The 27500-nt window shown below is 46.3% G+C and overlaps 1 protein-coding gene across 1 annotated transcript in view; it reads right to left on the bottom strand.

Moving 5' to 3' along the window:
• Positions 1-25631, bottom strand: part of LOC126989387 (protocadherin-16-like) — a 39958-nt gene extending 14327 nt beyond the window's left edge. Inside the window, exons 1-2 of the mRNA XM_050847989.1 lie at positions 25509-25631; positions 2564-2768 (exon numbers count right to left, since the gene is read on the bottom strand). Coding sequence (XP_050703946.1) covers positions 2564-2735 — 172 coding nt within the window. The 5' untranslated portion in view covers positions 2736-2768; positions 25509-25631. The remainder of the gene's footprint in view (positions 1-2563; positions 2769-25508) is intronic.
• Between the last annotated feature and the right edge of the window lie 1869 nt (positions 25632-27500).

Raw genomic sequence — 27500 nt, 5'->3', positions numbered from 1 at the left:
CAAGATTGCTTGGAGCATTTTTTGCATGTCTGCGGCATATAGGGGACGGGGGGGGCGCCTCACAAATATCCGTCCTTTGCTGCAGTGAAGCACAGAATACTTTAATTTATTTAATTAGAAATAAGAATGAGAAATGTGTAATATAACTGGGTGATAATATAATATACTGTAACACGTCAGTAGCAGGTAGGGAGGTAGCCGTCCTCATTGCGACAGGACGCGTACTGGTCCTTGCCTGTCGGTCACCGGTCGGCGTATGGGGTGCGTCTTGGCCTGACTAATAAAGGTGCGAGGTCAAGGTGTGAATCTTACCATGGTCGCCGTCCGGCCACCTACTGGACGGACACTAAACGACCGCCGGTAGCCGTTCGGTCGCACGACTACTTTGCCACCTATGTGGTCGGGGAGCGGTGGGTGTGATTCGCAGCCTTTTGGGGTCGCAGGTGGTCGTTAGCAGGTCGTAAAGTCAGTGTGACTGTAGCTTTAGCAGGTCGTAAATTCAGTGTGACTGTAGCTTTAGCAGGTCGTGAAGTCATCACGAACTTGTTGCGTCAGGCGCAGCACGGGCAGGGACAAGTGAGGTGCAAGTGGGGCTGTCATTGTCGGTGTGTACAGTGAACGTATAGGTAAAAGTGTGATCGACGCCCCAGACTGTGCAGGTTTTTATACGACACATACAGGACGCCGACCACTGTGGTATCTGTCGGCGTCCGGGTGGCGTCTTGTGGCAGGCCATCGCCGTGTTGTTGTTGCCGATCCCTACAGACCGGACGGCGTCGATCGTGTGACCGGTGGTCTACTGGACGGCAACCGACATACGACCGGTCGTTACGGGAGATCGCCGTCTTCATTGCGACAGACCGCCTAGCGGTCGCCGATCATCGGCGACCGGTACGCGGCCTGTCGGCAACCGGTCGGTGCATGGTGGGCGTCTTGACGTGGCTCCAAGTGTCAGGTCAAGGTGCAAATTTTACCATGGTCGCCGTCCGGCCACCCTCTGAACTTACACCGGACGCCCGCCGGTAGCCGTTCGGTAGCACGACTGCTCGGCCAACCAGCGTGGTCGGGAAGCGGTGGGTGTCAATCGCAGCATTTTGGGGTCGCTGGTGGTCGTTATCAGGTCGCAGGGTCAGTGTGACTATAGCTTAACCGTATTTTTATAATTGGTTATATGTTGCGGTGATAATTCCTCGCCACCAGTGCGTTTTATCGTCTGTAGGATGACGGCATTCTGGTATTAACTAATTTAGCACCGGGTCACTGACATTAGGTCGTCATTGCGTTACAGAAATCATAGACAATTTTTTTGAGGCTGTCGTGAGGATAAAAAAAACAATTGTAACCCATTCCGCTTCGGGACGTTATCAGTCAGTTTAAATGCTGTGGCTGACGTCATTCCTATTCAAATGAGGGAATGATAATTCCAGGTGGTAGTTTGAGTATAACTGCCAGTAAAAGTATGTAAAATTAAAATATCTGCCAAAATCAATACTTAAACCACATACTGCGACACCTTGGTTAAGTGTAAGATATATGAGGATGAGAGGCACTGATATAATAATGAGTGTATGCACCGCCTGCGCCGATTATCTGTTAAGTCTGCTTCGAAGCTTCGAGGCGTGTCACTAGTGGAGCCTGTTTCCACATATCTGTTGGCCCATAGTTATACAGTAGAGATGGACACACCAATCCGCCGTGCTGTTTGGAGATAACTGAGGCCTTTAGTGTGAAGAATAATAATGATTGCGCCGGTCTTGTGGGGTCTCCACTGAAACTAACTAGCGCATGACTTACTGCGGCCATCAACACAGGATCGAGGCGTATCATATACAATAATGGATTCAGATGCGTCATCACAATCAGGGGTGCCAACCATTCCGAGGCGACTAGTTGCAATCGATTCATTTTCACATCCATCGTGCCAAGGTGTTCGAAAACTTTTTGTTAAGAGTGTTCACAGAAATAGACAGGTTGCTCTTTCCTTGCCTGTCTGCGGGTGTATCTTGAAGCGCGCTAATGGGTTCACTTTGGTAATGTTTTGCAGACTTTTCTTCCCCTGTTTATATTTTGTTTGCCCTTAAATTGCTTCCTCGGATGTAAACAAGAATAAACAGGCTGGCCCTTACTAACCTGTTTGCGGGGGTATCTTGAAGCGGAGTAATTGGTTCCCTTTGGTGACGTTTTGCGGTCTTTTCTTTCCCCTGTTTCTGTTTCCACTGCAAAAGTTTTTTTTTCTTCCGCACCGAACTGACACTGATAAGCTATTCATTGGAAGTGCAATGTTCTTACTTCAATAATTTCTTTACACCTATATTTCCTTATCTCATTCGACGTGAAAATGCATTTGTAATAGTTGAAAACGCTTTGTTTCTCTCGGATATTAATAAAATTAAAACAGGCCGCTCCCTTCCTTACCTGTCCGCTGGCGGATCTTGAAGCGTGCTGGTTGGTTCCCTTTGGTGATGTCTGGGGGGCTATTTTTCACCCTGTTTTTGTTTTTCTTTGCACTTGACTTTTGCGTCCACGGATGTAAACAAAGATAAACAAGTTCCCCCTTCCTTACCTGTCTGCGGGTGTATCTTGAAGCGCGCCAGTTGGTTCCCTTTGGTGATGGCGAAGGAGATGTTGGAGGGCGCCAGGTCGCCGTCCGAGGCCCGCAGCGCTATGACGGAGGTGTCCGGCGGCAGGTTCTCGGCCACGTAGGTGTGGTAGGCGGGCTCCTCCGTCTGGGGCATGTGGTCGTTCACGTCCTCGACCTCCACGAAGACCTGAAGGAGGATTGGTTTAAAGGTAGGATGGTGGGAGGGTACTGTGTGTGTGTGTGTATGTGTGTGTGTGTGTGTGTTTACAGCAAGAGAGGCAGTTCAAGAGTAAAAAATAAAACAAAACAAAAAACAACAACAAAATAAAGTACGCTGTGTGTGTGTGTGTGTGTGTGTGTGTGTGTGTGTGTGTGTGTGTGTGTGTGTGTGTGTGTGTTCCAACCTTCACTCATGTCAAATTCTCCTCCAGGTCAAACATCTCTCTCATTTTTAACATTTCATGGAGAGACCCAATTTCTCAGTCCATGAATAACCTTTGCCATTCTAACCTGAGCTGAAAAAAAAATCTATGCCCACTGTGCTTATGTGAAAATATAAACTGCGCGGCACATTCAAGATAGTGCCTGACTAACTCTACAGAGGATAACCCCAGGGCAGTCTTCTTAAAGCCTCCCGTCTCCTAGGGCTGAGGATCAAGATGGGGTATGACTACTTATACATAGGATGACCCAAGGGGAGTCTTTTTAAAGTTTCCTGTCCCTTAGAGGCTGAGAATCAGGATGCTACACAGGATAACCCCAGGCCAGTCTACTTAAGGCTCCATGTCCCCAAGAGGCAAAGAATGTTGTGGGCAGAGGGGCGATGAAAGCCAAGTAGTAACAAATGTACGGAAGTGGGGGTTGCCTCAGCGGGGGGGACTGGAAGTGGGGGTTGGGGGGGTCAGCGGGGGGGTTACGGAAGAGGGGGTATCTGGACCCCCACCTAACCCCCTCCCCCCCACACACACCCATCTCTTTTACCTTTTCACCCCCCCCCCTCACCCCCCCCCCTCACCCCCTCTCGGACTAGCGTACGGAAGCGAGAAGGTGACGGGAGTAGGGGTGCCCAGCAGGGAGGGAGGGGGGGGGGGTGACGGGAGAAGGGATACTTGAAGGGTTAAGATAAGATCTTTCTTTGACCCTCGAATGACCACGAGATTATAATCACGGAAAAGGTTAAGGACATTAGGTTAATGACCAGGCTGAAATATGAATTTACTCTCTAATGCAAGTCCGAAAATAAAATAAAAAATCGCCATTGAACGTAAGACTCGATAAATTATTTAAGTTTTTGCTGGATGTATTGTATCATTATCTTCTTATTTCTCATTTCTCAACTTGTTTCTTCTTATTTCTTTCCTCAACTTATATATATATATTTTTTTACTCCGGTTATTTGGTGCCATCTAACCCTAAACACTGCAGCACCAAGTCTTTTTTTTTCTGATCGAATTTACCTTTTTCCGTGAAAAAGGGATCATGTGTGTGTGTGTGTGTGTGTGTGTGTGTGTGTTCCATTCCCCTCCGATTCTTGAGAAATCTGCGGCTAGCTCGAAATTTTGTGGGCCATCTTTTTTAGCCGATTATATGCTCCGAAGCGGAATTTAGTGAGGATTCTATGGTATCTTCAGATTCCTCATACGTCTATTAGTTCCCGAGTTACACCGAGAAAACTGAATTTTTTTTCTCTCGTCAGAGTAGCCTAACAAATAAAAAACACTCATTAATTAATGTCTTATATCTCATTTCTTAACTTATTTCTTCTTATTTCTTTTCTCAACTTGCATTTCTTTATATTTTCTGCCTGCTCTTCGGTGTCATATGACCTTAGACGTTGCCGCATCGAGTTTACCTTTTCCGTGAAAAAGGGATCATGTAATGTGTGTGTGTTTGTGTGTGTTCCATTCCCCTCCGATTCTTGAGAAATCTGCGGCTAGCTCGAAATTTTGTGGGCCATCTTTTTTAGCCGATTATATGCTCCGAAGCGGAATTTAGTGAGGATTCTTATGGTATCTTCAAATTCCTCATACGTCTATTAGTTCCCGAGTTACACCGAGAAAACTGATTTTTTTTTCTCTCGTCAGAGTAGCCTAACAAATAAAAAAACACTCATTAATTAATGTCTTATATCTCATTTCTTAACTTATTTCTTCTTATTTCTTTTCTCAACTTGCATTTCTTTATATTTTCTGCCTGCTCTTCGGTGTCATATGACCTTAGACGTTGCCGCATCGAGTTTACCTTTTTCCGTGAAAAAGGGATCATGTGTGTGTGTGTGTGCGTGTGTGTGTTCCATTCCCCTCCGATTCTTGAGAAATCTGCGGCTAGCTCGAAATTTTGTGGGCCATCTTTTTTAGCCGATTATATGCTCCGAAGCGGAATTTAGTGAGGATTCTTATGGTATCTTCAAATTCCTCATACGTCTATTAGTTCCCGAGTTACACCGAGAAAACCATCTCAGAATTTGTAGGTGTAAGAACAAAGTGCTACTCCATCCCCATGGCAGACAGTGACCGGTTGAGTTCAGCTAAGAGCGTTCCAAAGCTCATAAAGAAAAAAAAATTGCTCATCAGCGATACAAAGACGTCCTATTCCAGAAGCAAACATTTACCTTTGGCTATCAGGGATTCACAGTGCGTAATGGACGAATGAGTACAGTAAAATATCCCAAGAGAGGGATATCTGTAGTTCAGGACAAAAGACACTGCTTTAGCACCTTGGAGTTACGACCTTACGGTCATCCGATAATTCTACAGGGGTAGAGGAGGAGGAAGAGAAGCTGTAATCATAATTTGACCAAATTCCAATAAACATTGAGTTTGTTTGGCTTGTTTATATGTCCTTTATCAAAAAATGAATGAAAAAAACAATAATTGTCTTAAAATTTATTCGATTTGTGGAAACATGTAGACAAAACGCGTCTATGTTTCGATCTGGCTCATATAAAAAAAATAAAAAAAAGACTCGCGAAATGTGCGCGGCGGCGGCAGCAGCGGGTCCTGCGGCGACATCATGCGACGACAGGATGCGACAGGATTGCGTGGGCTCGGGGCGGGGCGGGGCGGGGCGGCAGCACTGGGGCTAGTGGTGGTGACGAGTGAGGTCCTGTATGGAGCCAGACCACTGATTTAAGCGTGTTATACAAACCACGATAAAGGAACTAGAAAATTATTTATGCTGAGAATAGCTTCATGGAATGTAATACACTTCAATATGAAAAATCAATAAAGTCAATACTTACTTTTTATGAACACGTGTTAAATGTTTGATGTCATACGGGCATTATAAACTTGCTGTAAGCGAATCTCATCACGTGTTCATCATTCCTCGAATATTCGGTCTTGGAAAACTCCATACAAATTTTTTCAAGAGTTTCTCTTACACCCAAGTGTGAAACATTGTAGGCAAAGTACACGACATAAGCCCCGCACACATCGCTTCGCGTGCTTTGAAGTCGAAATGCATTTTTATATATCCTGAGCCCAGGGTAAGCAATATATTTAAAATAATCAGAGTATAATTTGAGGTCGAGCATAACTATCTAAGAACACTATCATGTCCGGTTCATAGTAGAGACAAATCCATTGTCTCATTTCTCTTTAGAATAACTTGGTAGCGTGCTGCCGCCCGCCCGCCCCGCCCCGAGCCCACGCAATCCTGTCGCATCCTGTCGTCGCATGATGTCGCCGCAGGCCTGCTGCTGCCGCCGCCGCGCACATTTCGCGAGTCTTTTTTATTTTTATATGAGCCAGATCGAAACATAGACGCTTTTTGTCTACTTGTTTACAAAAATCGAATACATTTTTAGTCAATTATTGTTTTTTCATTCATTTTTGATAAAGGACATATAAACAAGTCAAACAAACTCAATGTTTATTGAATTTGGTCAAATTATGATTACAGCTTCCTTCTCTTCCTCCTCCTCCTCTACCCTGTAGAATTATCGGATGACCGTAAGGTCGTAACTCCAAGGTGCTAAAGCAGTGTCTTTTGTCCTGAACTACAGATCTCTTGGGATATTTTACTGTACTCATTCGTCCATTACGCACTGTGAATCCCTGATAGCCAAAGGTAAATGTTTGCTTCTGGAATAGGACGTCTTTGTATCGCTGATGAGCAATTTTTTTTCTTTATGAGCTTTGGAACGCTCTTAGCTGAACTCAACCGGTCACTGTCTGCCATGGGGATGGAGTAGCACTTTGTTCTTACACCTACAAATTCTGAGATGGTTCTTTCCCTCACTTCAGACTTGAGAAATCCGAGCTTGCCTTTGTTGTCTGTGTTGTACAAGGAATGTGAGGAGCTAAAGTTACTTGTGTCTATATAGCTTTTAAAGGGTTCCTGCGAGTACTCTGTTAATAGATCAGGAGTTTCAGTTTCTGTTATTAAGGAATCAGTGTCACAATACACTAGTTTCGCCCGATCCCAGTAATGAGCCTTCATGATACTGTAAAAGAAATCATATAGTCGCAGCTTGGACAGCTCTAGGACGTAGTAGCCAATGTAGTTTGGATGATTCGCCTGTGAATATTTCTTATGGCGAACTACAACTACATGACCATCATTGAGGGGTACAACGCGTTTAAAGTAAGGACTTCGGGCCAGCTTCAAAAACTTTTCGCGGTTGGTGACAATATCTATGTCTTCACTATATTTGGCCGCGTTCATCAGGTATCGACCAAAAATGCTGTTTGAAATACACTTGATTGCAGTTTTCTTGATAGGGCAAGTAGCACTTTTGCGGGCTTCTATGTTATCCTGAATGAAGTCCGCAAGAAAGTGCTTATGCTTAAACATATAAATAGCATGCACTTTTTAACAACCCGGCCTAGTTGAATAGCAGTTTAAGGAGGGACAGAGCAAACAGTATTTTCTCCTGAGCAACATGTGTTCCAATCTGTTTTATGTTCTTACACGGTACTGGACGGTTTTCTTCTTCATACCATTCGTGTGCGGCTGACGATATATCTCTATTGATGATATTGTGTCTTCTGATGGTCAGTGGGAGGTCATCCGTTTTCTCAATGACTTCACGTGAGACAGCCTCAGTATTGCACAGAATGAGGTATCCAAAATCGCCATCGGTTGCTTGATTGACCTAGCCCCCCCTCCCGCTCAAAAACCAGTGCATTTCTGTCTCATCTAGTTTTCTCATATCTCCACATGGTAACTTCTCTTGCATTACAGTGGGATAAAGACTGTTGAAGTCAAGATATGAAAGGAAAGTGTTTCTATCATGTTTTGGATTAAACTGAGGGTTCGTGTAGATGTTATTGGTGCGTACAAAACGACGCACAACACTTGTGTAGCCGCCACTCACTTTTGTTTGAATGCAATGATATATGTGTGTGCTACTAATCATCTCTAATTCCTGCTGTGTTTTTAACAAAAATGAGTCATAGGCAAATCCTGGCAGGCTAACATAATTTACAATATCCAACCTCCACTGGGTTTTCAAAATACCTCTCCACTCTAGGAAGACATCACATAGAAGGCCAACATCCACTTTTACATAAAGCAACAAATAGTCCATCAGGCTCTGACATCCAGCTACTTTCCAAACATTCTGAACATGTTTATAATCACTTTCGGAAAGTTCTGCTTCTTGAAGCGAATTGAAAAGTATCTTCGCGGGATGGAAGACGTGTCTCAGAAAGTCGTTCCATCGAGTCCATATAGTCATAACAAAAAACCTGCTTTCCCTTGATCAATAATGGTAACGCAGGTGCTGGCACATCTTTCAACATCTGTTGTGTGCACATGGGCTCGTTCCCAGTGCTGATGAATTGGTTCGCTAAAGCCGCGAGTGAACCAGACATAAAGACATACGTGTCAATAAATCTCAAGTCATTTATGATGACTTCATGGTATTTCTGAACTGAATGTTTTGGTCTTAGTTTGATTTTCAAAGCCAGGTAGCGTTAATTCACGCGGGATTAACGTCATGTCGTAATCCGCATAATGTGCAATGAGAGTGCGCTGCAATTTGTGATTTTTTCATTTGAAGGTTGCATCTATTACAATAAGCTTCAATGTAATTGTTTCCTGATTTTCATGGACATGATGTTTTACTCCTTTACCTTTTAAAACCCGTATTTACAGAGAAGACAGTGAGTTTGTTCATTGTGACGTGCCGTATCTTCATCGGTCATATTGATTTTATTGTAGCCTTTAGAAAATTTTAGCTTCTTCCAGGAGTGTGGGTTCAGCTAATGTAAGTTCGTTCTATATTCAAAACAGTGTGAGATCAGCTAATGTAAGTTCGTTCTATATTCAAAACAGTGTGAGTTCAGCTAATGTAAGTTCGTTCTATAATCAAAACAGTGTGAGTTCAGCTAATGTAAGTTCGTTCTATATACAAAACAGTGCGAACGAGTGAAGAAAATATTTTGGATTTGTTGTTAACTAATAAAGAGGACATAATAAGCAACATTGAGGTTGGGGGTTCATTAGGTAACAGTGATCATAAGGAAATTAAATTTAATATTAAATGGGAGGATAGAGTCAGCAGAAACAACACTTAATACCTGACTTCAGGAAGGCGGGCTTCGATGGTTTAAGAAAGTAACTGCAAAGGCTTAAGAGAGTAAGATCAGAAGTAGCTGAGAGCTTAAACCATAGGGTTCGTTATGTTGGGAGTATAGAACGTGTAAGAGTTCCTTTTTCCTGGAGTTCACCATTGGAATACGCGTTCATCTGGGAGGCTCTCCAACAATGTTTGAGCGAAACTGTAGGGATTCAGAAGTATTTATACCCTAATCAACAAGAAGATATCCATAAGGACGTGAATATACGGCATATTTATATATATCTACAAACTGGTTTGCCTTCTCTTTTCCGAATATTTGTCTGCCCAGACAGTGAATTTGAGATAAATCTGACTTATTTAACCCTCTCGCGCACGATGACGCATTTCATGTCATCAAGGGTAAAAGGTTCTGGCGGACGATGACGCGAAACGCACCATAAAAGTAAATAAAATTTTTTTAAAAATTAAGTTTTCGATGAAAGTGCGTCAAATTTGCAGTTGTTGGGATAAGTTTCTTAATAGTAACATATGGCAATCTTTCTAAGGAACGTAGATGAGGAGCTCTGAGTGATTTTTATTTGTTAGGATACTCTGACGAGAGAATAACATTCAGTTTTCTCGGTGTAACTCGGGAACTAATAGACGTATGAGGAATTTGAAGATACCATAAGAATCCTCACTAAATTCCGCTTCGGAACATATATTCGGCTAAAAAAGTTGGCCCACAAAATTTTGAGCAAGCAGCAGATTTCTCAAGAATCAGAGGGGAATGGAACACACACACACACACACACACACACACACACACGATCCCTTTTTCACGGAAAAAAGTAAACTCGATGCGGCAACGTCTAAGGTCATATGACACCGAAGAGCAGGCAGAAAATATAAAGAAATGCAAGTTGAGAAAAGAAATAAGAAGAAATAAGTTAAGAAATGAAATATAAGACATTAATTAATTAGTTAATTTTATTTGTTATGCTACTCTGACGAGAGAAAAAAAAATCAGTTTTCTCGGTGTAACTCGGGAACTAATAGACGTATGAGGAATTTGAAGATACCATAAGAATCCTCACTAAATTCCGCTTCGGAGCATATAATCGGCTAAAAAAGATGGCCCACAAAATTTCGAGCTAGCCGCAGATTTCTCAAGAATCGGAGGGGAATGGAACACACACACACACACACACACACACACATGATCCCTTTTCACGGAAAAAGGTAAACTCGATGCGGCAACGTCTAAGGTCATATGACACCGAAGAGCAGGCAGAAAATATAAAGAAATGCAAGTTGAGAAAAGAAATAAGAAGAAATAAGTAAAGAAATGAAATATAAGACATTAATTAATGAGTGATTTTAATTTGTTATGCTACTCTGACGAGAGAAAAAAAAATTCAGTTTTCTCGGTGTAACTAGGTAAATAATAGACGTATGAGGAATTTTAAGATACCATAAGAATCCTCACTAAATTCCGCTTCGGAGCATATAATCGGCTAAAAAAGATGGCCCACAAAATTTCGAGCTAGCCGCAGATTTCTCAAGAATCGGAGGGGAATGGAACACACACACGCACACACATGATCCCTTTTTCACGGAAAAGGTAAACTCGATGCGGCAACGTCTAAGGTCATATGACACCGAAGAGCAGGCAGAAAATATAAAGAAATGCAAGTTGAGAAAAGAAATAAGAAGAAATAAGTTCAGAAATGAGATATAAGACATTAATTAATGAGTGTTTTTTATTTGTTAGGCTACTCTGACGAGAGAAAAAAAAATCAGTTTTCTCGGTGTAACTCGGGAACTAATAGACGTATGAGGAATTTGAAGATACCATAAGAATCCTCACTAAATTCCGCTTCGGAGCATATAATCGGCTAAAAAAGATGGCCCACAAAATTTCGAGCTAGCCGCAGATTTCTCAAGAATCGGAGGGGAATGGAACACACACACACACACACACACACACACACACACATGATCCCTTTTTCACGGAAAAAGGTAAACTCGATGCGGCAACGTCTAAGGTCATATGACACCGAAGAGCAGGCAGAAAATATAAAGAAATGCAAGTTGAGAAAAGAAATAAGAAGAAATAAGTTAAGAAATGAGATATAAGACATTAATTAATGAGTGTTTTTTATTTGTTAGGCTACTCTGACGAGAGAAAAAAAATTCAGTTTTCTCGGTGTAACTCGGGAACTAATAGACGTATGAGGAATTTGAAGATACCATAAGAATCCTCACTAAATTCCGCTTCGGAGCATATAATCGGCTAAAAAGATGGCCCACAAAATTTCGAGCTAGCCGCAGATTTCTCAAGAATCGGAGGGAATGGAACACACACACACACACACACACACACACACACACACACACACACATGATCCCTTTGTCACGGACAAAGGTAAATTCGATCAGACAAAAAAAGACTTGGTGCTGCAGTGTTTAGGGTTAGATGGCACCAAATAACCGGAGTAAAAAAAAATATATATAAGTTGAGGAAAGAAATAAGAAGAAACAAGTTGAGAAATGAGAAATAAGAAGATAATGATACAATACATCCAGCAAAAACTTAAATAATTTATCGAGTCTTACGTTCAATGGCGATTTTTATTTTATTTTCGGACTTGCATTAGAGAGTAAATTCATATTTCAGCCTGGTCATTAACCTAATGTCCTTAACCTTTTCCGTGATTATAATCTCGTGGTCATTCGAGGGTCAAAGAAAGATCTTATCTTAACCCTTCAAGTATCCCTTCTCCCGTCACCCCCCTCCCTCCCTGCTGGGCACCCTACTCCCGTCACCTTCTCGCTTCCGTACGCTAGTCCGAGAGGGGGTGAGGGGGTGAAAAAGGTAAGAGATGGGTGTGGGGGGGGAGGGGGTCAGATACCCCTCTTCCGTAACCCCCTGCTGACCCCCCAACCCCCCCTTCCAGTCCCCCCCGCTGAGGCCACCCCCACTTCCGTACATTTGTTACTACTAAGCCACAAATCCAGCTGACTCCTCTCCTCCGCCCTCCTTTTGATTCAACTATGGGAGCCGGTTGAATGGGTCGCTTTTATCAGGTCCAGGCTCAAAAGGGTTCTGGGGCGCGAATATCATTTCCACCATTCTGCCGCGGTGCATCACACAACGCCCAGACAGACCCGACGCTCTCCACAAGGCAGGGTCGGGTTATATTTTCACGTAAGCACAGTGGGCAGAAATTTTTCCTACATATCAGGTTAGAATGGCAAAGATTATTCATGGACTCAGAAACTGGGTAACTCATTATAAGTTGAGTCCACGAAATGTTTAAAATGAGAGATGTTTGACTTGGACAAGAGGTTGGCATAAGTGAAGGTTGGAACGCGCGCGCGCGCGCGCACACACACACACACACACACACACACACACACACACACACACACAAACACACTGTAAAGGGAAGACCACTGTTAACTCCTCAACTCCAACATAGCCCCGGAACACCTCACTCGACCTACACTCATCCCGAGCGAGGCTTCACACTACCCGCAGCGGAACGCCTCGAACGCCCTGCCCGAGATCCACCGGCGCGAGTGGGGGGGCCCTGACGTCAGCAGCCGAAGCAACCTCGGACGTTGGTGCGCTGAGGACGAGAGACGACTCCAGGACTCGGTCGAGCCAGCTCGCTAGGCACAGGCTCCCCTTCACCACCTAACGAGTCCTCCACCTGACGAGGCTGCTGCCGCGTTACGCCCGGCCCGGCACTGCCCTCCATCACTCAGCCGTAGCACCGCCGCGGTCTACCCGGGGAAGACACTGTTGGCCCCGAGACCAAATACCCGGGCCGCCCTTGCTGGCCTTACCACGCCGGCCTGCCTACCTGTCTTCCGTGGGCTGTATGAGCGGCCTCACCACGCCGGCCGTCCTACCTGTCTCCCGTGGGCTGTGTGAGCGGCCTTACCACACCGGCCGTCCTACCTGTCTCCCGTGGGCTGTGCGAGCTGAAGTGCATATTAAAGACGGAGTTAACATCTTGCGTATCGCTTCTCCTGACTACACTGTGAAAGGGGGGGGAGCAAAACACCTGGCTCAGAAGGAAAACTGTTAGCCCGGAACAGCCTTGGGCCCCTGCACTTTCGTTTCCTTCACAAGTGGCGACCTCGCCAGGATTCCCCCTCCCCTCATCGCTGGTCAGGAGACCATCGCTACCAGCCAGTCACCACCGACGGTCAGGATTAACCTACCGGCACTTGCTGTTCAGGGCGAAAGTGAGTGTTTGGCGATTGGATTGTGCTGAGGTCCATTCCACCGCCCAGGCCAGGTGCGTCTTAAGAGACTCTGGTCCGGATCTCACGGAAGTCAGGTGCGAGTTCATCTCCTCTGGTATAAGTGTCTCCCGTTCCCGGATACGTGCTGTGTTCGTGGTGTTTCACACGGGGATACGGTTATGGGTATTTTCATGTGCGTTTGTGCACAGTGTTGTTACTTTCACCCCACTCGTGCCACTTGTGGGCGTCAGGCCGTGTGCGCCTCTTTAGTGTCAATTGGAAGTTAAGTCTTCCGCGGTTTTTTGTCTTCTATTTGCTTTGGGTCTGGTTTCTTCATCGCCTAGGTGTTTGTTAGATTCAGTGTTAGGATTTTGTATTTGACCAGTGGTTTGGTCTCTTCATCGCTTAGGGTTTTGTTAGATTCAGTGTTCGGATTTTGTTTAATCTGTGTATCTTTCTATTTTGTTTCCCATTCGGCATGTCTTCCATCCAGGAACTAGTTAAGCTCGGTCGCGAGCTTGGGTACGACGGCGACGAGTTGAAATCCTTTGTGTCCGATGAGCAGGCACGCCTTCGGGACGAACGCGAGTTGGAGAGACGAAACAGAAAAGAAAAGTAGGAACGGGAACGTGAACGGGAACGCGAGGAACGTGAACGGGAACGCGAGGACCGTGAACGGGAGAGAGAGCATGCTCTCGCCCTCGAACGGCTGAAGCTCCAAGTTGCTGGCGGTTCGGCGGCCTTAGGCGTCCCTAGTGTCGACTTTGCTGCTCGTCCCAAGTTACCATCTTATCGCGAAGGTGAGGACATTGCCTCTTATTTTACCCGGTTTGAGCGAGTTGCTACCCTCCTCAACATTGCTAAGAGCAGTTATGCAGTCCACTTGGGAAGCCTACTCACAGGTAAGCTGGCTGAATTCTATACCACCTTGTCGGAAGAGGTCACAGGCGACTACAGTCAGCTAAAAGAAGCCATTCTGAAGCACTCCCATAGGACGAGTGATCACTACCGCACCGCCTTCCGCTCAGCCAAGATCAACGTTGGTGACACGTTCCAGCAATTCTCCACCCATTTGACTCGCCTTTTCGACCACTGGCTCAGCGCGAGCGAGGTAGACCACTCTTTTGCTTCGCTGAAGTCCTTCATGATCCTCGATCAATTTCTAGCCTCTGTTTCCACAGAACTGCGGTTTTTACTTAAATAAAAATACTTTCAGACATTAGAGTAGGCAGTAAAACGAGCCGATGTTTGGGCTTCAGCACACCACTCTTACCCACGCAACCCTGCGTCGGAACGCGGCAAACGACCATCCTCACCAAAGCCGCCTCACTAAAGGATTCGCCACCTACGCCACGAAAGACACCCTCGGTGGTTCGTTGCCATAACTGCGGTCAGAGTGGCCACATTAGACCTAACTGCCCTCAGAATCCTTATCTTTTTAAACAGAAGTCCAAGCCAGAACCAACCAAGGAGTCTCCCAAAATTGACTTCTGCCGTTCCGGATCACCGTCTCGTCAGTATTACACCTCGGGCACCATCAACGGCTCTAGGGTATCCACCATTGTTCGCGATACGGGTTGTTCAAGTGTCCTGGTATCCGAGGAGGCATTGCCGGACGCGGATATTTCCAACGGTAAAAAGGTTCGCTGCAGCGACTACTTGGGTCGTGCCGACTACTTCCCTGTGGTAAGATGCTACCTCCGGTGCCCCTATTTTGACGGTTGGGTTGATGCCATCAGGGCCCCACTTAAGTTTTGCACAGTGCTGGTAGGCAACATTGAGGGAGTACGTGCACCTGACGACCCAGACGTGACAAAGGCATGTGACGAACCTACACCCTTTTCGGTTCCTTCCGACCAGGTTCCCGGGAAAAGTATTCAAGCTGTCCAGACCCGGGCCGCCGCCGCTCGTAAGATTCACCCCCTTGTACTTCCTCATCTGGAGCCCCTGGCTATTACTCCTCAGGACTTCTCTAAATTGCAGAGTTCGTGCCCTACTCTAGCGTCACATCGTAACAAGGCCACTACGGGAGAAGTAGAAGTCACTCGCACCGGCTCCACCTTCGGCTACGAGTTCTCGGACGAACTGCTCTACAGGGTTTGTCGGTCTTCACATCACAGTAACCAGCTGGGGAAGAAGCATCTAGTAGTCCCTGCAGAGTGCCGACGGTCAGTGTTGACAGTCGCCCATGAGAGTCCCCTGGCAGGACATCTCTCCCATCGGAAGACTGGCATGAAGATTGGAGAGCACTTTTACTGGCCAGGTATGTGGTCTGATATACGCACCTTCTGTAGGTCTTGTGACAAGTGCCAGCGTATGTCTGTTAAGGGACGCCTTAGGCCGGTCCCTCTTAAACAGCTTCCCATAATTACTGAACCGTTTGCTAGAGTAGCAGTTGATATTGTTGACCCATTGTCTCCTCCCACATCAGAAGGACACCGTTACATCCTTACCTTGATTGATTTTTCTACCGGTTTCCCCGAGACTGTTCCCCTTAAGGACATCACTTCCATCTCTACCGCCGAAGCCTTGTTGACCATATTTTCCAGAGTGGGTATTCCCCGTGAGATCCTGTCTGATCGGGGCACACAGTTCACGTATCAAATGATGGCCGAACTGCACAGGCTTCTTGGAGTGAAGCCGCTCTTCACTACCCCTTACCATCCGAGTGGGAACGGAAGAATAGAACGTTTCCACTCTACCCTGAAGTCCTCCCTCCGGAAGCTGTGCTCTGACAAGCCTCGAGAGTGGCATCGCTATCTACCGGCCGTATTGTTTGCTTTGCGGGAGATGCCTAGTGACAGAACAGGATTCTCTGCCTTTGAACTCTTGTATGGAAGGGCTGTAAGGGGGCCAGTTTCAGTTCTACGGGATCTATGGGAAGACGGTAAGCTTTCAGAGGATGAAAGGTCTTGCTTCCAGTATGTCATCGATTTGAAGGACAAGCTGGCCGACTGTTCCAAGATCGCTGCCCAAAATTCCACCATTAGTGCCACCCGATACAAGACTTACTTCGATTTGAACTCTCAAGATCGTCAGTTCAAGCCTGGTGATGAAGTTCTCGTCCTTCTCCCTGACACTTCCAGTAAGCTATTAATGGCTTGGAGTGGCCCCTACAAGGTTCTAGAGCGTAAAAACAGGGTGAATTATCTGATCGATGAGAAGGGTAAAGAAAAGTTCAATCACGCTAACCTCTTGAAGCTGTATCACAAACGCGCCCACATAAATCAAGCTACTATCCTAGATGAGCCTTCCATCCCTAGTGACGGACAAGATATCTGTGAAATAGCCTGTCTTGACCCGGCCGAGGACTTTCCGATAACCCCGGATGGCCGTGCAGACCGCGACGTCTCTGATCCCCTGCCTGCAGTAGGAGAACAACTCACTCCTGATCAGCAGAACGATCTCCTCTACCTCACGGACAAATTTAGCGATGTCTTATCAGAAATTCCAGGCTGTACCTCCACTATCGAGCACGACGTCAACCTTTGCTCCTCCGAGCGAATCAAGCCTAAACTCTATCCCATTCCTTTACATATCAGGCCTTTCTTCCAACAGGAAGTGGAACAACTTCTTCGTCAGGGAATCATCAAACCCTCAAGGTCACCGCATTGTTCCCCGGTCGTTATGGTAAAGAAGACTTCTGGCAGCTACCGCCTTGCCGTGGACTACAGGGTATTGAATTCCATGACTATATTTGACGCGGAGCCAATCAACACCATCACGGAGGACCTTCACAAGTTTTACGGTAGTAAGTACTTCTCTGAACTAGACTTAACTAAAGCCTATTACCAGGTACCTCTGACGGACCGAGCCATGGCACTGACGGCCTTCCCTACACACTTGGGACTAATGGAGTTCTGTCGCCTCCCTTTTGGACTCGTCACAGCATGTGCAACCTACATTAGGCTCATGCGAATCGTCCTCGCCGGTCTGGAGGGAGTCACCTTCTACTTCGACAACATCTTCATATCAGGTTCAACTTGGGAAACACACCTGGACGCCCTCCACGCTGTCCTCCTCCGTCTCAGACAACATGGACTGACGGCCCGACCTTCAAAATGCCGATTCGGGTTTACATCCATCCAATATCTAGGCTTCATTGTGGACGGTAACACACTACGGCCTCAGGAAAGTAAAGTATCTGCCATATCTTCAGTCACACCTCCTACAACTAAAAAGTTGTTTCGCTCCTTTCTAGGCATGATCTCCTTTACCGAGTCTTCATACCTCAGGCATCCTCCTACACCAGTGGACTCTCCGACCTCCTGCGGAAAGAGAACCCCGAACCACTGGTATGGTCAGATGAGCTGCGGACCTGTTTCGAACAACTCAAGTCAGCACTGCACTCTCAGCCAGTCCTCAAGTTGCCTGACCCGTCACGTCCCTTCGTTTTACGGACCGATGCATCAAATCAAGGTTTGGGCGCTGTGTTGTTGCAGTACGTTCAGGATTACCCGCACCCAGTAGCTTACGCTAGCAGGAAGCTCCTAGACAGAGAACGCAGGTACGCTACAATTGAAAAGGAATGCTTAGCCGTCATCTTTGGGATTAAGCATTTTGACTACTATCTGCGGGGCAAGGAGTTTGTGCTTGAAGTTGACCATAAACCTCTCGTCTACTTGACCCACTTCAAGGGGAATAATGATCGTCTCCTTAGATGGGCACTTTGTCTTCAAGGGTATCGATTCAGGGTTGTACACATTCCTGGGACGGATAATAATGGAGCAGATGTCTTCAGATGATTGTTATTGTGGGATGCTACATAAATCAATGGGTTTCTTTTACTGTTGAATCTCTTGGTTTGGTTCTATGGTTTCTCTTATGTCGGTTTGGTTTAGGTATTATTCATTCATATGAGCTAGGCTATATTTGTCTTCCGATTTCTAGCTCGATACTCTGTATCGAGTCTTGTCGGCGGAGATGTGTAAAGGGAAGACCACTGTTAACTCCTCAACTCCGACATAGCCCCGGAACACCTCACTCGACCTACACTCATCCCGAGCGAGGCTTCACACTACCCGCAGCGGAACGCCTCGAACGCCCTGCCCGAGCTCCACCGGCGCGAGTGGGGGGCCCTGACGTCAGCAGCCGAAGCAACCTCGGACGTTGGTGCGCTGAGGACGAGAGACGACTCCAGGACTCGGTCGAGCCAGCTCGCTAGGCACAGGCTCCCCTTCACCACCTAACGAGTCCTCCACCTGACGAGGCTGCTGCCGCGTTACGCCCGGCCCGGCACTGCCCTCCATCACTCAGCCGTAGCACCGCCGCGGTCCACCCGGGGAAGACACTGTTGGCCCCGAGACCAAATACCCGGGCCGCCCTTGCTGGCCTTACCACGCCGGCCTGCCTACCTGTCTTCCGTGGGCTGTATGAGCGGCCTCACCACGCCGGCCGTCCTACCTGTCTCCCGTGGGCTGTGTGAGCGGCCTTACCACACCGGCCGTCCTACCTGTCTCCCGTGGGCTGTGCGAGCTGAAGTGCATATTAAAGACGGAGTTAACATCTTGCGTATCGCTTCTCCTGACTACACTGTGAAAGGGGGGGGAGCAAAACACCTGGCTCGGAAGGAAAACTGTTAGCCCGGAACAGCCTTGGGCCCCTGCACTTTCGTTTCCTTCACACACAAACACAAACACACACACACACACACACACACACACACACACACACACACACACACAGCGGCACAGGTATTTCCGTCCCGAGTCTCTCTTTTCAGTCAGAGCCGCTAGATATTTTTTCGTACTGGTTGTGGTTTTGTGGTTTACAGGATTTCCAGCTCTATTAACCAGACAAGGGTTTGGTTGACTGATTATGAACAGACAGCTGAATGTCACAGTTAATATTGACATGCACATTATAGTAAGCAATCTAAGCGTAATGAGATGCTAAAAAAAATGTAAATATTTAATGTAATTTGTAATAATTTTGATGATGAGGAACACCAAGAATATGAAGGATTCTCACGCACAGACATTCTCTCTCTCTCTCTCTCTCTCTCTCTCTCTCTCTCTCTCTCTCTCTCTCTCTCTCTCTCTCTCTCTCTCTCTCTCTCATTCACACCCGACCTCTGCTGAGAGAAGGTCGTGACCTCACCCCGCTGCGCCCCACAACATCGCTTGCCCTGTGTTTTCGTCGTGCTCTTGGGCGTTTGTGTGTTCTCGCTTGTGGACCTTGTGTGTTGCCTGTGATTTCCCGACACGTGTTTGGTGTGTGTTCGCTTGTGGTTTCTGCCTGTGGTTGCCTCTGTGATTTGTGTTTCCGGTGTTTTTGCGTGTGATCTGGCTGTTTCCGGGTGTTCTGCGTGGGTTTCAGAGTGATTCTAGTGTGTTGTGTTTCCGGTGTTTTTGCGTGTGATCTGGCTGTTTCCGGGTGTTCTGCGTGGGTTTCAGAGTGATTCAAGTGTGTTGTGTTTCCGGTGTTTTTGCGTGTGATCTGGCTGTTTCCGGGTGTTCTGCGTGGGTTTCAGAGTGATTCAAGTGTGTTGTGTTTCCGGTGTTTTTGCGTGTGATCTGGCTGTTTCCGGGTGTTCTGCGTGGGTTTCAGAGTGATTCAAGTGTGTTGTGTTTCCGGTGTTTTTGCGTGTGATCTGGCTGTTTCCGGGTGTTCTGCGTGGGTTTCAGAGTGATTCAAGTGTGTTGTGTTTCCGGTGTTTTTGCGTGTGATCTGGCTGTTTCAGTGTGTTCTGCGTGGGTTTCAGAGTGATTAAAGTGTGTTGTGTTTCCGGTGTTTTGGGGTGTTCTGTGGCTGTCTCATGGTGTTCTGCGTGGGTTTCAGAGTGATTCAAGTGTGTTGTGTTTCCGGTGTTTTTGCGTGTGATTTGGCTGCTTCTAAGTGTACTGCGTGGGTTTCAGAGCGTTTTGAGTGTGCTGTTTTGTTTCCGGTGTTTTTGCGTGTGATTTGGCTGTTTTCGAGTGTTCTGCGTTTCGAGTGTGTTGTGTTTCCAGTGCTTTTACGTGTGATTTGGATGTTTATAGTGCTCTGCGTGGGTTTCGGAGTGTTTTGAGTGTGCTGTTGTACTTCCGGTGTTTTTGCGAGTGACTTGAGGGTGTTTAGTCGTGCTTGTGCTTGGGTTTCTGAGTGTTTCGTGTGTCCCGAGTGTGACTTTGTGTTCCCGAGTGTCTCACGCGTGATTTGGGTGTGTCGACAACCCACCCTTTGAATTCCTTGAGGATTCAATCTGCTCCTCCTCACTACACCCTCTTTAAATCCCCTAGAGGATTAACACTTCCTACACCCCTTTCCCTCACCTCACCTAAGCCCCCCCCACCCTCGCTCACCTCACATCCCTTTTGCTCCTCCTCATCCCCTAGAGGATTAGCCCTTCCTACTCCTCCCTCACCTCCACATATTTCTAAGCCCTTCCCCCCTCACTCACCTTACCTCACATCCTATTTACCCATCCCTTCACCCACCTTACCTCGCCTCTTTCTTAACCTTTCTTGTTCTCACACACCTCACTCACCTCACATCCCTTCCTACTCCTCCTCTCTCCCACTTACCTCCTTTCCCAAACTCCCTCTCACTCATCTCACCTATTTCCTAAACCTCATTGATCTCACACACCTCACTCACCGCCTCCCTTTCCCCCTCTTTACTCACCTCACATCCCTTCCTACTCCTCCTCTCTCCCACCTCACCTATTTCCTAACCCTCCTTGATCTCACACACCTCACTCACCGCCTCTCTTTCCCCCTCTTTACTCACCTCACATCTCTTCCTACTCCTCCTCTCTCCCACCTCACCTATTTCCTAACCCTCCTTGATCTCACACACCTCACTCACCGCCTCCCTTTCCCCCTCTTTACTCACCTCACATCCCTTCCTACTCCTCCTCTCTCCCACCTCACCTATTTCCTAACCCTCCTTGATCTCACACCTCTCTTTCCCCTCTTTACTCACCTCACATCCCTAACTACTCCACAACTCTCTCACTTATCCTCCATTACTAAACAACCTCACACACACCTAACCCACTTTCCTAATCCCCTTCACTCTGTGTTTTTATCTCTTTCATTTCAGCTAAGATGGCGCCTAAGAAGTGCAGTACTTGTAACGGTAGCTTCTCAGCTCACTTTTTTACAGGGCGTTCTGCTGTCTGTCGACTGTGTCTGTCCAGGCAGCATCTCGAGACAAGACTGCAGGAGCAGGAAGAAAAGATGGAAGAAGGCCAGAATAAAATAACAGAGCTTTCTCTCACCAGGCAGCATCTCGAGACCAGACTGCAGGAGCAAGAAGAGAAGATGGAAGCAGGTCAGAATAAAATAATAGAGCTTTCTCGCACTGTTGCCTCCTTGCAGGAATTCATCCAGGCTAACGTTGCTGTGGTGCCTAACCCTTCTCCAACCGCCCCCTTGCCCTCAGCGGTACCGTCGACACCAGCGGACAACACCACGCTACGGGAGGATGCTAGTGGCACCGACCATGATGGCTTCACCGTCGTGAATGGAGGAGCCAAACCAGCCAGACAAGCGATTTATCCTGTTCATTGCTTCAACAGGTTTGCCATTCTGGAGGAGGAGGACGAGCAGGAGAGCACCTTCCTGGTGGGTGACTCCATGATTCGCCAGCAGGTCGTTGAGTTCTGCGGCAGAGTTCCTCGTCGAAGACGGAACTATTGCTATCCTGGTGCTGGGATCGACGACATAACTGCTGCTCTTGAGGAGATCTCCCCCCAGGCTACTAATGATTCACTGTTTGTTATTCACACAGGTACGAACGACGTCACCACGACCCGGTCTGAGGAACTCCTGGAGAAGTACCGTAGGCTCATCCAGCAGTATAAGACTAAATCCCCTAACATTTTGATTTCAGGAGTTCTACCACGGACTTGGGCGGAGAGCGACTTTTCAGTAAGGCCTTCAGCCTAAACAACCGCTTACAGACTCTTTGTAGGAGCTTGACGTGGAGTTCCTAAACGCATGGGACAATTTCTATGGACAAAATGAGCTCTTTCACAGGGACGGATTGCACCTTTCTCCCATCAGGGCAGCCAGACTCGAAGGCTCCTCAACGAAGCAGTGCGTGTCATCCGAACAAAAACGAGTCACGGCCACGTCCTTCCACCCCACCGTGTAAAGAGACGCCGAGCATCACAACAAACCCGTAACCGTGATCCCGCAAGTACCACCACCTCTATTACTAAGCCTCTAGATAACTTAAAAATCCTTAGTCTCAATGCGCGTAGTCTAAGAAACAAATTTGATGAACTGAGATGTCTTGCTTTAACAGAAAATTTTGACATAATTGCTATAACCGAAACATTTATCGACACCACAAATATTGATTTAAGTTCCGAATACAACATAGATGGCTACAGACTCTTCAACAAAGATCGTGTAAACCGTAGAGGCGGTGGCGTCGCCCTTTATGTCAAAAGCTATTTGCAACCCACTGACAAAACACCGGGAAACAGTAACGTTGAACATTTGTGCGTGCGAGTAAACATTGCAAAAGTCAACTTAAATATATCTGTCACCTACAGACCTCCCGGGCAATCACTCGATGACGACCTTGAAATGTACAGCGTCTTAAGGCAGTCACTTAATAACAGCGACTCACTGATATTAGGAGACTTTAACCTCCCCCATATCGACTGGGCGACACTGTCAGGTACCGAAGGCGAGTCACATAGAATGATCGAATTTCTAGAAGAAAATTATCTAAGCCAAATGGTTTCTGAGCCAACTCGACAAAATAATATACTCGACCTTGTTATAACGACCCAAGATAACCTAATCAGTAGTGTCACGGTAGGAGAACACCTCGGTTCTTGCGATCATAAATTAGTGCGCGTCGACATTAAAGCTCAATCATCAGTGACTGAAAATAAAGTAAAGGTGCCCAATTTCAAAAGAGCTAACTTCGTAGAAATCCGACAAAAACTAACAGAAATACAACTATCAGATGACGGCAACGTAGAGGAAGCCTGGCTAAGCCTTAAAAATCACTTACTCACTCAGCAGAACACATTCGTCCCCTTGTGCGAGAAGCGAATTAACACTAATAAAAGCCCACCGTGGTTTAATAGCGAAATTAAACAATCAGTCAATGTATGAAAATTGTTTTACAGGTTAAAGAAAGAACAAAGCACGCCCGAAAACATTAGACTTTATAATGATGCCAGGCGACGAGTAAAAAGACTAGTAGGTCAGGCAAAGCGTAGATACGAAGAAAACATTGCAGCCAACTGTAAAAATAATCCGAAATCTTTCTTTAGTTACATAAACAACAGAAAGGCGATCAAAAGTGGTATTGGACCTTTAACAAGCAGCGACGGTGCACTAGTGACTGACAGCCAACACATTGCAAACCTCTTAAACAATTACTTTTCCTCGGTGTTTAATACTAACAGTCTTCCTCTCGCTACCACCAACACCAGTACTATTGTAAATCTCGAGCATGCATTGCCTAATTTTGAAATAACAACCGATGAAGTCCTTAAAGCTCTCCATTCACTTAAAACAAATAAAAGTCCTGGACCTGACAAAGTATATCCAACTCTGCTGAAAGAAACAAAGAGCGAAATACTCTCCTCCCTCACAACCGTATTCAATATGTCCTTGCGACAAGGCATCGTACCTTCAGATTGGAAAAAGGCTAACGTGACACCGATTTTCAAGAAAGGAGACAAAAAAGTACCAGGTAATTACAGGCCCATTAGTCTAACTTCGGTTGTAGGTAAGCTACTTGAGGGCATAATTAGAGACAAAATTGTGAATTACCTTGAAAGCCACTCATTGATTGGGGACTCACAACATGGCTTCCGAAACAAAAGATCCTGCCTATCAAACCTATTAACCTGTTATAACGACCTCTTCTCTGTTTATGACGTAACCAAATCACTGGACGTAGTCTATCTTGATTTCCAGAAAGCGTTTGATAAAGTCCCGCATCATAAATTACTTTACAAATTAAAGCAAATAGGTATTGATGGTCAAGTAAACCAATGGATCGCGAATTGGTTGAGCAACAGACAACAAAGAGTAGTGATTGACGGATTTAACTCAGAGTGGGCGCCTGTCACTAGTGGCGTCCCTCAGGGCTCGGTCCTTGGCCCAGTGCTCTTCATTATTTACATCAACGACGTGGATGTTGGACTCAATAACCGCATTAGTAAATTTGCAGACGACACAAAGATTGGCAACTCGGTTCTCACTGACGAAGACAGGCAAAGCCTCCAAGAGGATTTGCACAAAATTTCAGCTTGGTCGGATAGATGGGAGATGCCCTTTAACGTAGACAAGTGCCAGGTCCTTCAAGTTGGAACGAGGAATAAGAAGTTCGAATACGAAATGCGCGGCGTTAAACTCAAAAGCGTTCAATGCGTCAAAGACTTGGGGTCAAAATCGCGTCAAACCTCAAATTCTCACAGCAATGCATCGATGCAGCAAATAAAGCGAACAGAATGTTGGGCTTCATTAAAAGAAACTTTGTATTCAAGAATAAAGATGTAATACTCCCGCTCTACAACAGTTTAGTCAGACCCCACTTGGAATATGCGGTACAGTTTTGGTCTCCCCACCATGCAAAGGATATTGCTAAATTAGAAGGTGTTCAGCGTCGGGCAACGAAAATGATCCCTTCCTTGCGCAACAAATCCTACGAAGAAAGGCTTTCTACCCTTAACATGTTCTCTCTTGAGAAACGTCGCCTCCGAGGAAAACTGATCGAATGTTTTAAAATACTTAATGGTTTCACGAATGTAGACAGATCAACATTGTTTATGATCGATGACACTTTGCGCACGAGGAACAATGGCGTAAAACTCAGATGTAGACAAGTAAATTCAGACTGCACCAAATTTTTCTTCACCAACGTTGTAGTGCGAGAATGGAATAAGCTTCCACCGTCAGTGGTCCAGTGTAACACGATTGACTCCTTCAAAAATAAGCTCGACCGTCACTTCCTTCAACTTAATGTCAACTAGAGTAGAAATGCAACGTTTTGGAGTCTTCTGATTAATGTAAAATCACTTAGGTTTAAGGACAGACCACCAAGTCTGGACCATGGGGTCTGTGTGGTCTGATTTTCTATGTAAATCTATGTAAATCTCTCTCTCTCTCTCTCTCTCTCTCTCTCTCTCTCTCTCTCTCTCTCTCTCTCTCTCTCTCTCTCTCTAACACACACACACACACAACGGGAGGCGTCACTCACGTGGCAGGTGTCGGTGAGGGGCGCCGCTCCCCCGTCGGACACCACGATGGACAGCCAGTAGCCGCGCGCCGTCTCCCTGTCCAGCGCCACCACCGTCCGCACCACGCCTGGAACAAGACTGTATGTTAGGGACCAGAACAGACACAACAGGTGGAGGGGAGAAGCTCAAGAGGAGGACAGAGATTTAGATGGAGGGACGGGATTGGGAGAGATATGAGGCAGCTGGGTCTGGACGAAGTGGATGCAGAGGACAGAAGATACTGGCGACAACATACAAGGATGGCCGACACCAGTAGGGATTAAGGCAGAGAAGAAGAAAGAACCAAAACCAGACCTGTACGAGATATACACTCAATTCTTTCTCTCCACTTGATCTTCTATCTTAATCTCGCTCCTCCCCTCCCCACCACTTCAAGCATTAAGCTCCATATTTTTAAACATGTCGGGCTCCCATTACGACTGTTTCCTAAGGACACAGAGAAGGTTAACCGGGTTTTCATGAGTGACTTTCCCGTTCAAGGTGCAGAGGACGTGTAAAACTATTTCAAGCATCACAAAACAGCTCATGAAAATCAACAACTACGACTAATCCCTAAGGCCACAGAGGCCACAGAGAAGGTTAACCAGGTTTTCATGAGTGACGTTATCCGTTCAAGAAGCATAAGTCGTGTAAAACTATCACTGGGATCACAAAACAGTCCATGAAAGGCCCAGCAACTTCTTAAACGTATCGGGCTCCCATTACGACTATTTCCCAAGACCACAGAGAATATTAACCGGGTTTTCATGGGTGACTTTCCCGTTCAAGGTGCAGAGGACGTACAACTATCACTGGCATCACAAAACAGCCATGAAAATCCCAGCAACTACGACTAATTCCTAAGGCCACAGAGACGATTAACCGTTCACGAAGCTGAAGTCGTGTAAAACTATCTATGGCATCAAAAACAGTCCATGGAAGGCCCAGCAACCAGCCAAGAGAAGATGGCGCCACTATAAACACTTGCCTGCGCCATGACGGGCTGGGGCCGAATACCATTCAGGCCCCTCAAGCAAGCCTACCGGCGCAATAGGCGGAGACATAAAAAAAAAAAAACTTCTACGAGAGCCTTTTCGAACAGACGAACTGAGGCGCCCAGACGTTTAGGAATACGAGCGTAGAAATCTGTCGACCCTGGGATAATACTACCACCATATTAATTCACAGATAGACGACACGAGCTTGATGCAAACTTTAAGCTGCGGGGATGAAGGAAATGAAATTGTAAGGAAGTCACCGGCGAAACGAAAACACGCTGAAGACACGTTTGGAAATTAGCTCTTTACCAAAACTTATAATTAGGAAATGAGTCGAACGTAAGCTCCCCCCCCCCCTCTCTCTCTCTCTCTCTCTCTCTCTAACTCTCTCTCTCTCTCTCTCTCTCTCTCTCTCTCTCTCTCTCTCTCTCTCTCTCTCTCTCTCTCTCTCTCTCTCTGTCTGTCTGTCTGCCAGCCACCCTGTGTCTGTCTGTCTGTCTGTCTCTCTCTCTCTCTAGTGGCGTTCCTCAGGGCTCGGTTCTTGGCCCAGTGCTCTTCATTATTTACATCAACGATGTGGATGTTGGAATCAATAATCTCATTAGTAAATTTGCAGACGACACAAAGATTGATAACTCGGTTCTCACTGACGAAAACAGATAAAGACTCCAAGAGGATTTGTATAAAATTTCAGCTTGGTCTGATAGATGGGAGATGCTCTATAATGTAGACAAGTGCCAGGTCCTTCAAGTCGGAACAAGAAATAAGAAGTTCGATTACGAAATGCGCGGCGTCAAACTCAAAAGCGTTCAATGCGTTAAGGACTTGGGGGTCAAAATCACGTCAGACCTCAAATTTTCACAGCAATGCATCGATGCAGTAAATAAAGCGAACAGAATGTTGGGCTTCATAAAAAACAACAACTTTTTATTAAAAAAATAGAGAAGTAATACTTCCGCTCTACAATTGTTTAGT

This window comes from Eriocheir sinensis, unplaced genomic scaffold (assembly GCF_024679095.1).
Source record: "Eriocheir sinensis breed Jianghai 21 unplaced genomic scaffold, ASM2467909v1 Scaffold1146, whole genome shotgun sequence".
NCBI lineage: Eukaryota > Metazoa > Arthropoda > Malacostraca > Decapoda > Varunidae > Eriocheir > Eriocheir sinensis.
This window is presented reverse-complemented; position numbering and strand designations above follow the sequence as displayed.